Below are 14,633 nucleotides of genomic sequence, written 5' to 3' on the forward strand. Positions count from 1 at the left end.
AGTTTTGTTATTGTGTTGTGATATAATCATATACATATTATACAATGGGCCTAGCAATAAAAATGAATGAACTCCTGATAGGTCCTCAGTAGGGGGTGTGCAAGAGGCAACCACACATTGATGTTTCTCTCTTCCTCCCTCCTTTCCCCTCTCTCTAAAAATAAATTTTAAAAAATCTTTAAAAAGAAAACAAAAAAATTAAGAATTTAGTTACCATATGACCCCGCAGCCCCTCTTTTTGTATCTCCCTTAACATTTTGAAAACTTTAATTCATAAAGATACGTGTGCCTCTGTTTGCTGCAGCATTACTTACAGTGGCCAAGATGTGGAAATAACTGAAGTGTCCTTCAGTAGATGGTTGCATGCAGAAGGTGTGGTGCATGTATGCAATGGAGTACTGCTGAGCCGTAAGAAAACATGAAATACTTTCATCTGTGACAACATGGATAGACCTTGAGAGTACCGGGCTAAGCAAATAAGTCAGATGGAGGCAGGAGGAAGCAACCAGGGGTGGGGGGTGGGTCAGAGTTGGGACAACTGTAACTGAACAATAGAAAAAGGAAGTCAGATGGAAAAAGTCAAGAACCATATGATTTCACTCATATGTGGGACATAAAACTGAAAGCAGCAAATGAACTAACAAGACAGACAAAAACTCATAGTGACAACAGTGTGTTGGTTACCGGAGGGAAAGCTGGGGGGGGGGGGTGCTGTAGTAAAGGGTAAAAGGGAGACTTGACTTTGGGTGGTGAGCACACAATGCAATATAGAGATGATTCATTATAGAATTGTGCACTTGAAACCTATGTAATTTTATCATCCGATGTCTCCCCAATCAACTTAATTTAAAAAATAATAAGCCAGCGTTCTTTATCAATTCTGACTGGAACTTATATTGTTGACTGCCCTTGGTGGTCTCTACCTGGTAGCAGAATTTTTCAGTCTTTTTGCCAAGCCCTCAGTGCAGGCGTTTGCTAACAGACATGTGTTACTTTGTGTTTATCGTTTATATTTTATAAGGGGCGAGTAAAGGTGTATTTTTATTATACATAGGTGAATTATAGTGAATAAGAAATAGAACAGTGTTGTATTTATGAATAGTAGGTCTTTATAAGCTAATTCCATTGTCTATAAATTGTATTCATGACTAGCAGGTTTTTATGAGGTAATTCCATTCTCCTGAATTGTCCCTTTGTCTCTTTTAACAAACATATTACCCCAGAATACCTCCTTGTAGGATTTGTCTACTTATTGCTTAAATTCCAACATTTATTCTTACACGATGATATGTATTTTCAACAGTGATTCTTTTAATGCTCACCGAGAAAGTATGAGACAGATGATGAGAAGTTTTTCTGAACCTTTTGGGAGAGACTTGCTGAGCATCTCTGATGGCAGAAGAAGACCTCACAACCGCACAGGACGTGATGATGGGGAAAATCACTTGACTGTAAGTTCTTTCCTTTAATGTTAGTGCGAAGGTCCTATCGGAAGAATATATCTGTCATGATAGGGTACGGCTAGTGCATATGTTACGGAAATAACTATTCTATAAAGTGAGGGACCTGTTGGAAAGCTGAGTCCTTTCACAATAAAATGTAGCTGTGTAGCATTTCACTGTGCTACCAAAACTTTCTGGGGCATAGGGTTATATATTATAAGCTAAACTTAAAGCATTATTTTTCATGTGTATATTTGAGATCTGTCCTCACCTTGGAATTGTTCGCCTGTCTTAAATTAGAACAGGCAAAGAAATATCCTTTCTGTCCCTTACAACACTTTCTTTTTTTCACTTTAAAATAGAAGCCAAAGCTATAGCATAATGCTTTATCTTTATTGGACAAGGAAAATCCAATTTCTTCATAGTCAATTGACTTCTTCAAAGTCAATCTAAGTTTCAGACCTTTAAAACTTAGATTAACTTTTAACTATATCGAAAGTCTTGCATAACTGCAATGTATTTTCATAAGTCTTGTCTGAGAGTAAAGCTACAAGGTTACAAACATACTCAACACAAAAACAAACCCCAGGATAGTTACATATCTTAACTATTTTCTGTGTGTTTCTATTGTTGTTTCAGCCTCAGGAATGGTAGTTCTAGAACACCAAATCTGTAGGCGTTTCTGTAAAGGTGAATCTGCAGGTGAACTGTAGATATTTGGAACTCCGTCAACGTTAAAGCAGTCAATGAGAAAAGCTGCAGAATCTTCCATAAAAAAACATTTTTATATCTTCTGTTTGCAATCATCTTAAATAGAGCAAAATATTTTAAATACTACTAAGAAGTTTGATGGATAGAATTATCGTCACACTTTTTTATATACATATTCTAATATATTATTCACATTCTAATTCATTTTCCATAATTAGGGAATAATGGTCTTCATGTTCACACATACACACACACGCAGAGGGAGAGAGACAGAGGCTTTTATCAATTTCCATTACTGTCTAAAATTAAGATCCAGGGAAAAATTATCAAAGAGGGCAGAAAAATCAAATGTGACATTCTGAAATTTTATTTTTCACATGAGCATTGAAATATCTTGTATATCTGCTACAACCAAAGCAAGGAAAGAGTAGGGCTATGTGTAGGGTGTTGTATTTATGTGCATAAATGAGCTACTCATAGCTTTGTGAAAGAAGCAAGAAGTGGCCATTTTAAGTGCTATGACTCCCTGTCTTGGTATTGTAGCCTAATGTAGTAGGTGTCCTGTAGGGTCCAGTCACACAGCTTCCCCTATCACCCAATCTCGGTGCTCAGTGTGTGCCCTTTGTGTGGGCTAAGTATACCCTTCTCTTGTAGGTGAGACTTGGTTGATGTTGGCAGCTCAATGGGAGAGATTTACCCAGGCCAGTCAGTTACAAAGATTAGCTGTGACCACTGTCCACCAACCTCCACCCTTTGTGGAGGATCAGCTGTGCAGGGGCAGGGGCATGGTACTCCAGTGTGGCCTGTAGCTGTCCACCGGGTGCACAGGGCCTGGATTTTCCTGGGTGGTGCAGGCCGAGGTCAGCCCCACCTATGTTTTTCCGGGGCCACCCTGCCTCAGCTATGGAGCAATCTGAGATAGCTGCTACTTGTGCTGGGCTTGGAGAAATTCCCAGGCAAAGCCGAGCTGTGAATCTAGGCTGGCTCTGCTAGTGCCCTGCCTGGGGCCACTTAGCAAGAGGTACAGGGGCTGGAGTGTCACCGGGGCCTTGGGTATCACGGGGGCCTCACTGAGGCCAGCTGTTGCATGTTTGAAAGGATATAAGAAGTTGTGAAGCTTGAGCCCAGAACAGCCATTCATATGGAAAACTCTACTGTTAACAACTGTAAGTTGGGTGGGATGGAGCCTGAGGGGATTTCCAGGGTGAGGCAAACAGTGTTAGCCAGGTTGATGGAGTCTCAGATGTGGCAACTGCCAGCTGGCTCTGTCTCTGCCCTCCTTTCTGTCTGGGAGAAAGCTGTCCCCCAGCACTTGCCTTGACGCCAGCCACTTCCCCTTCTGCTCTGTGTGCCTTTCAAGCCGCTGCCCCAGTGCTGAAGCTCAGAGGGAGTGAGTCTGAGTAAGTTTTTCATGGATACTTTAAGAGGTACTGCTTGGGACTCCAGAAGTTTCTTCCACCAACTCAATCCCTGCTGGTTTTTGTAGCCAGAAGTTATGGGGACTTATATTCCTGGCAGTGGTACCCTGGGCTGGGGGGCCTGGTGTGGGGCTGGGTCTCCTCACTCCTGAGATATCCCTCCCAAATTTTTATCCACCACACTTGTATGTGGGACCAGCCTGTTCCACATCTCCACCCCTCCTACCAGTCTGGATGGATGTGGTTTAATTCCATAGTTGTCAGACTTCCATTCAACTCTATTTCTGTCAATTCTGAGTGATATTGTTCTATAATCTAGTTGTAATTTTAATGTGGTTGTGTGAAGAGGTGAGCCATGTTTACCTATGCCACCATTCTGATCAGAAGTTTTAAAAATTTATTTAATTAGGCAATTTATAATTGAAGATGTGACTTGTGAACATCTAACATTTAGATTGAGTAATGGTGCCAGAGTCAATAAAAAAGAACTAGAAAGAGGAATTTTATTGATGCGTTCAAGAGAGTTTGGGACTTACTGTCATAGATATACAATATAAGTATAAATAATTTGATATATGATTTTTAATTTAAACACAGTTTTCTCTATTTTTCAACATTGTTATACAAGAAGAAAATTATCTATCACTATCTATAGCTTTTACCCAGAAATTCAAAATTTATTTTCAACATTTGAAACTCTCAACTAATGAAAGTTTTCAACTTGTAGACATGTATTTAAAATTTTATTTTTATTCATCTGTACCTACTGAGGAGTATAATTTTTGAACTATTACATTTGATTGTTCCATCTTAATGTTCTTATCCTTAACATTCTTTTGCCCATCAAAGACCTTAAACACTTTTAAATCTGTGAGATCTTTCTGAAGTCTGTATTGTTTGTTAAACAAATTAGTTCTTAGGAGGTGTTTATTAAATTTTTTGTCCACTATCTCTACTAATTTTTTGAAATGTTATTAATGTAGATAAATTTTTATTTTTAATCAGTTGCAGGCAAGGTTAATTGACCTTTTAAAAACATGGAATAGCTAAGCAAAGGAAAGATGATATAATCTTAATTATTGTACATTATGTTTTAATTAATATTAGTGTGAATTTGCTTTTCCTTTGAGAAATCTATGTCTTAATCTATAGCAAATACTTTTTCAACTGCCTTTAATAAATACTAGAGTAGTCATATTTAAAAGTGATATTTGGCCTCCCCTATTTGGCCACCAGGCTCCTGTGAGGCTGTTCAATGAATAATGAGCAGAGAATTGAAAAAATATATGTTGAATTCTGTTTGATTAAGAGGTTCTGTAATTTTATTAGCACTGAACTATGTGAGTATATAGTGCATTTCTTTCTTTTTTCAAGGATTATCATGTAATAAGTATCATAACCAAAATTAATTGGATTTTTTTTCTAGGCAAGGAGTTCCCTTGTGCCTTTTGGCAGTTTTGGTGGTATGGTTCGTATCATTAGACATAAAAAATTACAGCAATATATTCTAACAGATATTTATTTTTCATTAACTCAGGCAAATTTAATTGGCATGCAGTTTGACTTTTATAATGGCTTTTTAGTATGTGTACTGAAAACCTGTTTCATGTATTAAATTCATTTTAGAGCGTTCCAGCATGTGATTTCTAAAGTCCCGTTAACCTATATAAAATCAGTGTGCAAAAATTAAAAGGACATTTAAGTAGATGAATGAACATTCACTTGATGTACAGAAGGGACCGAAAGTTGGAGACGAGCTTACGGGGACTCTCCTCAGGGTGGCAAAGCCCCAGACCGTAGACAGACAGGCGCATCCGGAAGCGCCCGGGTCATCTGCCTTCTGCTGGCAGTTTGTTCACGCTGCTTTTCTTTCCCACGGCCAGATACGCCTGCTCTGCGACCAGCCCTGCTCCCACCTGTTTCTTTGGGCTTGGCTCCTAGTTTCTGGGATGCTACTTTCTAACACACTTAAAGGCCATCTGAGGAGTAGCAGAGAGTAGCATGACTTTGGAACATTTCCTATGGATTCATTTACACTCTCATGAAAAAAAAATTTTTTTTAATTCTCTTGTGCCAGACTTCAACCATTTGTCTCCTTAAAGTTTGACCTATAACATTTGCCCTTTCCGACCTAAGTTTTTAGTGGGACAAATGATGAAGAAAAGAAGCGGTTATAGCACAGAGTCATCAGTAAAACGATGGGAAATTCAATATGCTGTGGGAGCACAGGCAGAAAAAGCCTGTAACCCTTTGGACAGACGGGGCTAAGATGTTTAGCAGTATCCCCGGCCTCGCTGCACTGCATGCCAGCCATACGCCCTCCTCAGCTGTGACAAACAAGCTGAGTATTTCCCTGGATGGTGCCCCTGGAGTCACAATCTCGCTTGGGTGAGAAACCACTGTTCTAGAGGATTCGTAGCTTTTCTCCTACAGCAGTAGACTTCGTGCTTCGAAGGCATGCCCTACTGAGCCGTCGATGGTAGGCAGCAAATTCAAGGCCTATTAGTAGAGTGAGTTAACTCCTTTCACTCGGATACTACAGTGATGGAAAGGAGGGCCGACTCAGCTTCTGTCAGCCATGTGGTACTGGAGGACGTGACACTGGTATCTTATGTCCAAGTTTTACTTGTTTGTGTGGTGGGGTGTTAGGAGAGGGAAGAAGGGAAGATTTGAAGACTAGTCTATACAAGAGCTATTCCAGCCCAGAATATGTCACTCTGTGTTTAAAAATTAACTGCATTATGTTTGAGCAAGTTGACAAATGATATGTGTATGTGTATTTATATGTTTTTGCATGTACAGGGTAGGGCAAAAGTAGGTTTGCAGTTCTTATGGAGACACAATAGTTAATACATAATAATACAAGAATGAACTGTTTTGATACAATTGTAGGTGTGTGTACCTATACACACAAATGTATGTATGCTTGTATTTATAGTATTATGGCCTCCTAGTCATTTATAAGTTGGCTGTTTGGGATTTTGTGTATCCTTTAATTCTTTTTTTAACAAATCGCTTTCATCATATGGTCTTTAAATTATCTTTGTTTGGACGATTACTGCATGAGATCCTGCTGCATAAATTGAGAAACAAAATTTTGGAAAGGTTGGTTTGTTTCTTCTGTGTGATAGTTAATAACATACTTCTTAATACCCTGTAGCGTACAGATGTCAACCCTTTTCAGGCCATGGACCGAATGATGTTAAATATGCGAAACAGTATGCAGGAATTACAAAGAAATTTTGTAAGTACCAAAAAAATTGACGGGAACATTGTTTTCAGTTATTGGTACCCGATTTTAAAGTGGCTCTCAAACTCTTTTAACCACAGTACACAGTCGTTGAAAAAGAAATCTTATATCATGATCCTGAATATACCTGAAAAATATTTCATGAGAAAATGATCATACTATTTACAATATGTGCTGATATTTTCTATTTTATTTCATATTTTCAAAATCCTGGTAACAACCCACAATATTGATTTCAAAACCTACAAGTTTGAAAAAATAGCATTAATTTTCAAAATGAAAAAAATACCTCAAAAGAATTTGTTCTGCTGAAGGTCACTGCTATAAATGAACATTTTATATGAATTTAGATTTTTTTATTATTTTATAACATGTCTACTTAAAAGGAATTGTGTCATCTAAGAAATTAAGTTTGGGTATTTAAGAAAAAATCTGACAAGAGAAATTTCAGGACTGATGTTCAGACATTGGATTAGATTCATGTAGTCCAAATACTTACTAAAAACGAGTACTAACACTCTTGCTTTTCTGCTCATAATATTAATGTCAAAACAGTAACTTGAGTCGATATGAAAAAGGCCCATATTATTTTAGTCACCTAATTTGAAATCTAAGGATCATTTCAGAATGATTTTAGTAATGCAGCAAATTGGTACCCACAGGAGGTGTAAGCTCTTGGTATATAGCCTATTGGCTCAATGTGGGCAAATTAGCACACAAGCATCCACCACTGACTCAAAGTATCACAGTGTCTACAGTACATTTAAATCTAAGCCAAAAGCCTTCGGTCCCAAAGATTTAAGGATCTTTGAGCAAATCGCATGTTATTCCTCACGAGGACAGCGGGACCTGGGGGCTAAAATGGAAGGAAGGTAGGCCCTTCCTGGGGGTGCCATTGGACATGCCGTACTGATGGTGCAGCGTCCTTAGTAGAACTTCCAGTCAGTGTGGTCACTTCTTTGAGTTCTCTGACACTAACTCTTCAGATTAGACTAAACTCCGGATTTACAATTTATATTTCTAGGATCACCTTTCAATGGATCCAAATGGACATTCGTTTACTTCTTCCTCAGTTATGACTTATTCCAAAGTAGGAGACGAACCACCAAAGGTTTTCCAGGCCTCAACTCAAACCCGTCGGGCTCCAGGAGGAGTGAGTATTTTCCAAGCATTCTTAGAGCTTTATAAAGTTGTGGAAAGGTAGAGCACCTCTGCCAATGCTAATTATTAAAATTCTACCTGGTGCTGTGGGTGTGTGGAGGGGAGGAGACCCATGTTACTGTGAAGAACAATAAGGCATTTCTTGTCTCCCCGATCCCACATTTTTTTCATGAAAATATCTATTGATGTTTATTACCTGTATATGTTGACAGTAACATAGACATGAAAAGGAGTCTTTGTTTCATGAAACAGATGTCTATTTTAATATATTATATTTGAAGTAAATATATTTTTTAACTCATGAAATATTACAAGTAGACAAAAAAGATATAAAGAATAGTATAAATACCCATATACCTTTCACTCAGTTTAGTCAAATCACATTTTTCTTTTTCTTTTTCTGTTTTTTTAATTGTTGTTCAGTTGTCTCCATTTTCCCATCACCACTTTCCCCTGCCCCACCTACCCCCACCTCCCACCCTCAATCCTCCCCGCCTTTGGCTTGGTCCATGGGTCCTTTATACATGTTCCTTGATGACTCTTTCCTTTTCTTTTACCCCTTCTTTTCCCTCTCCCTTCCCTTCTGGTTACTGTAAGTTTGTTCTTTATTTCAATGTCTCTTGTTCTATTTTGCTTGCTTGTTTGTTTTGTTGATTGGGTTCCACTTAAAGGTGAGATCATATGGTATTATTCTTTCTCCACCTGGCTTATTTCACTTAGCTTAATACTGTCCATTTCCATCCATGCTGTCACGAAGGGTAGGAGTTCCTTCTTTCTTTCTGCTGCATAGTATTCCATTTTGTAAATGTTACCACATTTTTTTGACCCACTCATTTACTGAGGGGCACTTAGGTTGCTTCCAACACTTGGCTATTGTAAATTGCACTGGTATGAACATTGGGATGCACAGGTTCTTTTGAATTGGTGTTTCAGGATTCTTAGGGTATAATCCCAGCAGTGGGATCACTGGGTCAAAAGGCAGTTCCATTTTTAGTTTTCTGAGGAAATTCCATACTGTTTTCCACAATGGCTGCACCGGTCTGCATTCCCACCAACAGTGTACTAGGGTTCCCTTTTCGCCACAACCTCATCAGCACTTGTTGTTTGTTGGTTTGTTTATGATGGCCATTCTGACCAGTGTGTAGTGGTTCTCTATTTGCTTTAAATGGTCTCTTTTTTATTTTCTTTTGAAGCAAAAACTTTGCAGATGTAGTTAAAGCTTCCAGTGCACTCCTCCCTCCTGGTCCCTTTTCCTTTTCTCCCCCTCAAAGAGAACTGTTTTCCTGTATCTAGAATTTATCGTTTTCATGCATGTTTTTATAATTTTATTACTTACATATGCTTCATAAACAATACAAGGAATTATTTTCAGGTTTCTAAACTTTATATAAATGGCTTCGCATTGCATGTCCGCTGCTACTTGACTTTGCTCAATTATATGCTTCTGAGATTTATTCAAGTAGGTATGTGTATATCTGGTTTCTTTGCCTTCTTAACGGTATCCAAAATATGAATATACCACAGCTTTAAAATCTATTTTTCTACTGATAAGCAATTAGGTATTTCTAATTTTTTATTTGTTCATATTTAAACATGTCTGTTTGTGCAAAGGATCTAGGAATGGTATTGTTGGTTTGTAGGAGATTTGTGTCATTTTCATTAGAAATTACTAAGTTACTACCACACAGTGATTGAAACAGTCAGCTTCCACAAACTCTGGTGTGAGAGTTCCCATTTCTCCATATCTTCGTTAGTACTTATATTAAAAAAAAAGAGATTTGCCTGTCTAGTGGCTGTGAGTAGTTCATTTTTTAGTTCTTAATGTAAGGCATACCTGTTAATCATGTTTTTGCAATGGTGCGGCTAATTCATCTCAGATGCTGTAATTTCACCTTGCTGTGACATGCTTCTTAAATGTAAACAGAATATAAATGAGGTGTCCCACAGCAAACCATGTTAGCAGTTTTGGGCTATCATCAGTATTCTAATAACCCATAGAGTTCATAGGTGGGAGTCGGGAGATTCAGTCCCATCCACCTGACTGCTGAGTCATTCCTTGCTTTTACCTGTAGGCTAATGCTGCTAGATGCATTCCCATCGGTGACAGCACATTCGCAACGGCAGCGCTGCAGGCACTACGTTTTATATCACTGCTATTCTTTGTTCCCGTATTTGATTACACTTTCGAAAAAGGTTAAATTGTATTGGTTCTATATTTCAAGCAGTTCAGGAAATATCAGAACTATTACCATAATTTTACTGCAGGCTGGTAGTGGAACTGAGTAGCCATTATTTTTAGATCAGTAGAGTTACTGTTTATTTTTACTACAGGGTCTCATCCTTGGAGTAAACAGTCCCCGAGGAGTTTAGAATTATATCCATTCTATGTATATTTAAATAGTAGTTAATTTTTTGCCCTGGTTGGTGTGGCTTAGTGGATTGAGTGCTGCCGTGTGAACCGAAGGGTCACTGGTTCAATTCCAGGTCAGGGCACATGCCTGAGTTGTGGGCTGGGTCCCCAGTTGGGGACGTGGGAGAGGCAACTGATCGAGTGTATCTCTCACACATCGATGTTTCACCCTTGCTCTTTCTCCCTCCCTTCCCATCTCTCTAAAAATAAATAAATAAAATCTAAAAGAAAGATAATAATAAATAAGAGCTAATTTTTATTTTTTACTTTTACAGATAAAGGAAACTAGGAAGGCATTGAGAGATTCTGACAGTGGACTAGAAAAAATGGCTATTGGCCATCATCTCCATGACCGAGCTCATGTCATTAAGAAATCGAAGAACAGCAAGACTGGAGATGAAGAGGTCAACCAAGAGTTCATCAATATGAATGAAAGTAAGTTATCCCGAAGATGGCCTTCCTCCTCGTACAGCCCACGTAGCACCTGTGCTGGTGGGACTCAAACACGTTCCATAGAAACAGTTCATAAGATGTCACTTTGAGGTAGTTTCTGAATGTGTAGGAAATGGCTTATCAAAGTAATATAATTGTAATTTCATAATTCATAACAGGTCTGGTTTTATAGTAATTTTTGATAATACTGAATATCATTTATTTTTTATTTTCTATTTGGGAAATGGAATATTTTGAATTATTATTTAGTAAGATTCAGTAAGCAAAATGGGTGTTAAATATTTGATTTTCAAAGAAGTACATTTGAAAAGTATAAAGCATAAAGAAGAAAACTAAAATTATCTGTAATCTCAATCCAAAATATTGAGTATATTTCTTCTTAATAATTTCATGTATAAATAAACATACCTACATTTTTTAAAGTTAATATTTTACTATCTACATAATTTATATTGTGCTTATTTTAATTCTCCATTATAATAGTCATCTATATTTTTCAAAAGCATTCTAAATGGTTACCTAAAAATTTTATCATGAATAGGTCATAATTTATTTAAACGGTTCTATATTGTTGGATATTTAGGCTTTTATATAGATAAGATTTTAATATCTGGTATTGTTAGAAATATATGTTATAAATATACAGTATATCATGTGGATATCAAGTAAATCTTCTCACTATCTAGATTTTATATTCATTCTTTAATGAACTATTCTTTCCTGTACCATAACTCTTGTTATTATTGTTTTTAAGTTATATTCATCTCCTATTTTCAGAAAATATCCTGAATAAATATGTTTTATCATAGTAAAGGGTTTGAATTATTGTATAATTTTAGAAAAAGAATTTCTCTTAAGGTTGGAGTTTGATAAACTTATTCTTGTGTAATGAGACGGAAGCCACAACATCTTAATCTTTCTATAATTTTAACCTCCAGAATTTTTTCATGTTGAAATATGTACAGAATACTTCACCATAATTAACATGTTGAAGACAAATTTAGTGAAGGGATACATTATGATAAAGGTAATCTGAAAGAATGCACATTGTCATTTACCTATTGCTGTTATTATGGAAGGTAGATTACCTACTTCATAATAACATCAATTGACAGTTGAGGTGAGTAACTTGCCACAGGACACTGACAACGTAAGTTTGTGAGGCTAAGTGACATAGGAAAATGGTGAGGTTAATAGAAAGTGCTGGCCACAGGCGGAGTGTTTACCTGCAGAGAAAAAGATGATCACTATGGGAAACCCAGTAAGAAAGACTGTAAGTCAGTGAATTGGGTCAAGTGGTCCACTGGGTAGAATAATATGATATCCAGGCAGGTACGTGAAAAACCAGATCATCAAAAACAAAATTATCAGTAGGAACAGGAGAGGAACAAACAGGAAAGGCAATATTACCCTGAGTCAGAACCTTTGTATTTGAAGCAGTTTCCTGCCTCTGTCTTGAGGTTAAGCTGATGGAAACATCAGGGTAGAGTGAAGTGCGTGGGGAACAAGGCATTTACTGACAATTGATACCTTGATACTTACCCCTTTGTTTCGATATTGAATGTAGGTGATGCTCACGCTTTTGATGACGAGTGGCAAAATGAGGTTTTAAAGTACAAACCAGGGGGACAGTGGCGCAATCTAGAAAACACCAGGATGCGAGGTGTTGGGCGCGAGAATTCAGGATCTCGAGAACTTAAAAGAAGGTAAAAGTTATTTCTAAAATCAATTGTGTTGTTTTAAGAAGACAGGAAAAAAAGGTTATGTAATTTTACATCAAGAAGTTCTCATTAACATCCTAGTTGGTTGTCAACAGTATCTTTTGTGGAAGATGTAATTTTACATTATATCTGGGTATACCACACAAATTTAATTTTATACCTAAAAACCAATAATATTTCAGGATTACATGATTAGTAACTCACTTCAAATTATCCTTCAGAAGATAAGGGCTGAATTCCCTAAGGAACAGTGATGTGCTATAAGGTAGTTATTCTTATGCAACAGATTTTAATGTGGATATATACTAGGTGGAAGTCACATTTCATGTCAGGTAAAGACACTGGTACCTAGAAAGATGGTAAGGGCTAAGGGACTGTATTTGAAAGGCTTAACAAAAATTTCCTAATAAGTCAAAAAGCAGTATTTAATAGCAAATGCATTTTTAGACACTTGTTTAATCATCCTTTGGAATTACCTTTGGAATAGCTGTGAGGTATAACTGTTTAGTATATAAATGTTTAGCATTTAGTATATTTCCTAGAGGTGTAATTTAATTTGGGTCTCTGGGGTGGGGGGATGGAGAACACAATACGTAATTCCTATTGAAATTACATGGAAGAGAGAGAAAGACCTCAACAGGCCTTGAAACAGAAATCTGTTCCAGGTTCAGGAGGGGGTCTGAGCAGAGGACGAAGGCTTCACAGAGCCCATGGGGGGCCAGCGGGTATTAAGTAAATCAGAAAATTTGTGCAGAATTTTATGTGCTAGCATCTTTTATTTTAAAATACTCATTTAGGAGTTCAGAGCCCTAATATGTTCTGTAGAAAATCTGCTCCCATATTAATTTTAGATAATATTTGTCCCACTTTGAAAAGTTCATTGGTTAAAACCGAGCAGTGGTAAGATTGACGGTGAAATCCAGGTGCCAATAAGAGAAAGCATGTTATAGGTGATCTCTACATCTACAGTCCCATCAGGGGCATTTTCTGTAAACTAGTACCGTGTGACGGCACTTTCTGAAATGATTTTCTGTAATGATGAAAATGTTGTGTATCTGTACTGCCCCAAATGTAGCCACATGTAGCTACTGAATCACATTTAAAATGTGGCCGGCGCAACTGAGAAACTGAGTTTTTAATTTTTATTTTAATTAATTCAAATATAAATGATATGGCTACCACGTTGGGCAGCATGGTCAAACTGTAAATGGTGAAATCTGAGGAAAGCAGCTGCCGCTTTCCTCAACGTTAAGCAAAATAGTCTGCCCTGTGTTTTTCGACGCTATTAAGGAACTGTTAAGATAAATTTTTGCTTAACTTACAGTGGTTTTAAACATGTTTGTATTGATTTGTAAACCATTGACCATTTAAAAAATGGTATTAATGTCTCTATGTACATTTCTCAGGGAGAAACCTCATCAAAGCCCAGCCATTGAACACGGAAGAAGAGCAGACGCTTTTGTGGACAAACTCAATGTCAAAGGCTCACCTGTGAAAATCAACAAAAAATAAATAGCCCTGCATTTGAAGTGTTTAGTTTGGGTTGTTTTAACAGAGAAAATAATGGTGCTGGGTAATACACGTAAGACCAATCTCTTGTTGTTAAATCAATGCTGTATTTCACAACTTTCTTCTGATATCTCAATGTAAAGGAAGTGCTAGCTTTATAATTGTCCCTACTTGAGGAATAAAACTTTGATTTTCAACAACATGGCAGAGTTGTTAAACATTCTATCAAACTCTTTACTTTAAAACATACTAGTTTTTAAAGTCCTCGTGCTTGATTTTGCTTCCCCAGTAATTTTCCAATTGGCTAGGTATTCTGTTACACACGGCTGAGTGTGGGGCTAATTCTATATAATTAATTATAAGAAAGTTAAATTGTTAAAAAGTGGTCTCGATTTTCAGTAACACTACACTAGAGTCATGTTAATAAAGGTTAAAATTATTTAGCTCAAATTTTATAATGTGTTGTATAGCCAGCTAGCTTAAAGAGTTTTTTAAAAAATAAAGCAAAACTATACTAGTACTGCCTTATGAGAAAATAGTTACTATTTTGATAAAGAA

At 37.1% G+C, this 14,633-nt stretch overlaps 1 protein-coding gene across 3 annotated transcripts in view; it reads left to right on the forward strand.

The window, feature by feature from the left end:
* MLF1 (myeloid leukemia factor 1) overlaps nt 1-14,272 on the forward strand; it is a 34,281-nt gene extending 20,009 nt beyond the window's left edge. Inside the window, exons 2-8 of one of the 3 annotated variants that reach the window (XM_045197293.2) lie at nt 1,304-1,451; nt 4,998-5,039; nt 6,732-6,815; nt 7,846-7,974; nt 10,668-10,827; nt 12,413-12,551; nt 13,973-14,272. In XM_045197293.2, coding sequence (XP_045053228.2) covers nt 1,304-1,451; nt 4,998-5,039; nt 6,732-6,815; nt 7,846-7,974; nt 10,668-10,827; nt 12,413-12,551; nt 13,973-14,078 — 808 coding nt within the window. In that variant the 3' untranslated portion in view covers nt 14,079-14,272. The remainder of the gene's footprint in view (nt 1-1,303; nt 1,452-4,997; nt 5,040-6,731; nt 6,816-7,845; nt 7,975-10,667; nt 10,828-12,412; nt 12,552-13,972) is intronic. The other 2 variants (XM_053918051.1, XM_053918052.2) reach the window with 2 other exon arrangements.
* Nucleotides 14,273-14,633: the final 361 nt, after the last annotated feature.

The sequence above is a fragment of the Desmodus rotundus genome, chromosome 2 (assembly GCF_022682495.2).
Source record: "Desmodus rotundus isolate HL8 chromosome 2, HLdesRot8A.1, whole genome shotgun sequence".
Taxonomy (NCBI): domain Eukaryota; kingdom Metazoa; phylum Chordata; class Mammalia; order Chiroptera; family Phyllostomidae; genus Desmodus; species Desmodus rotundus.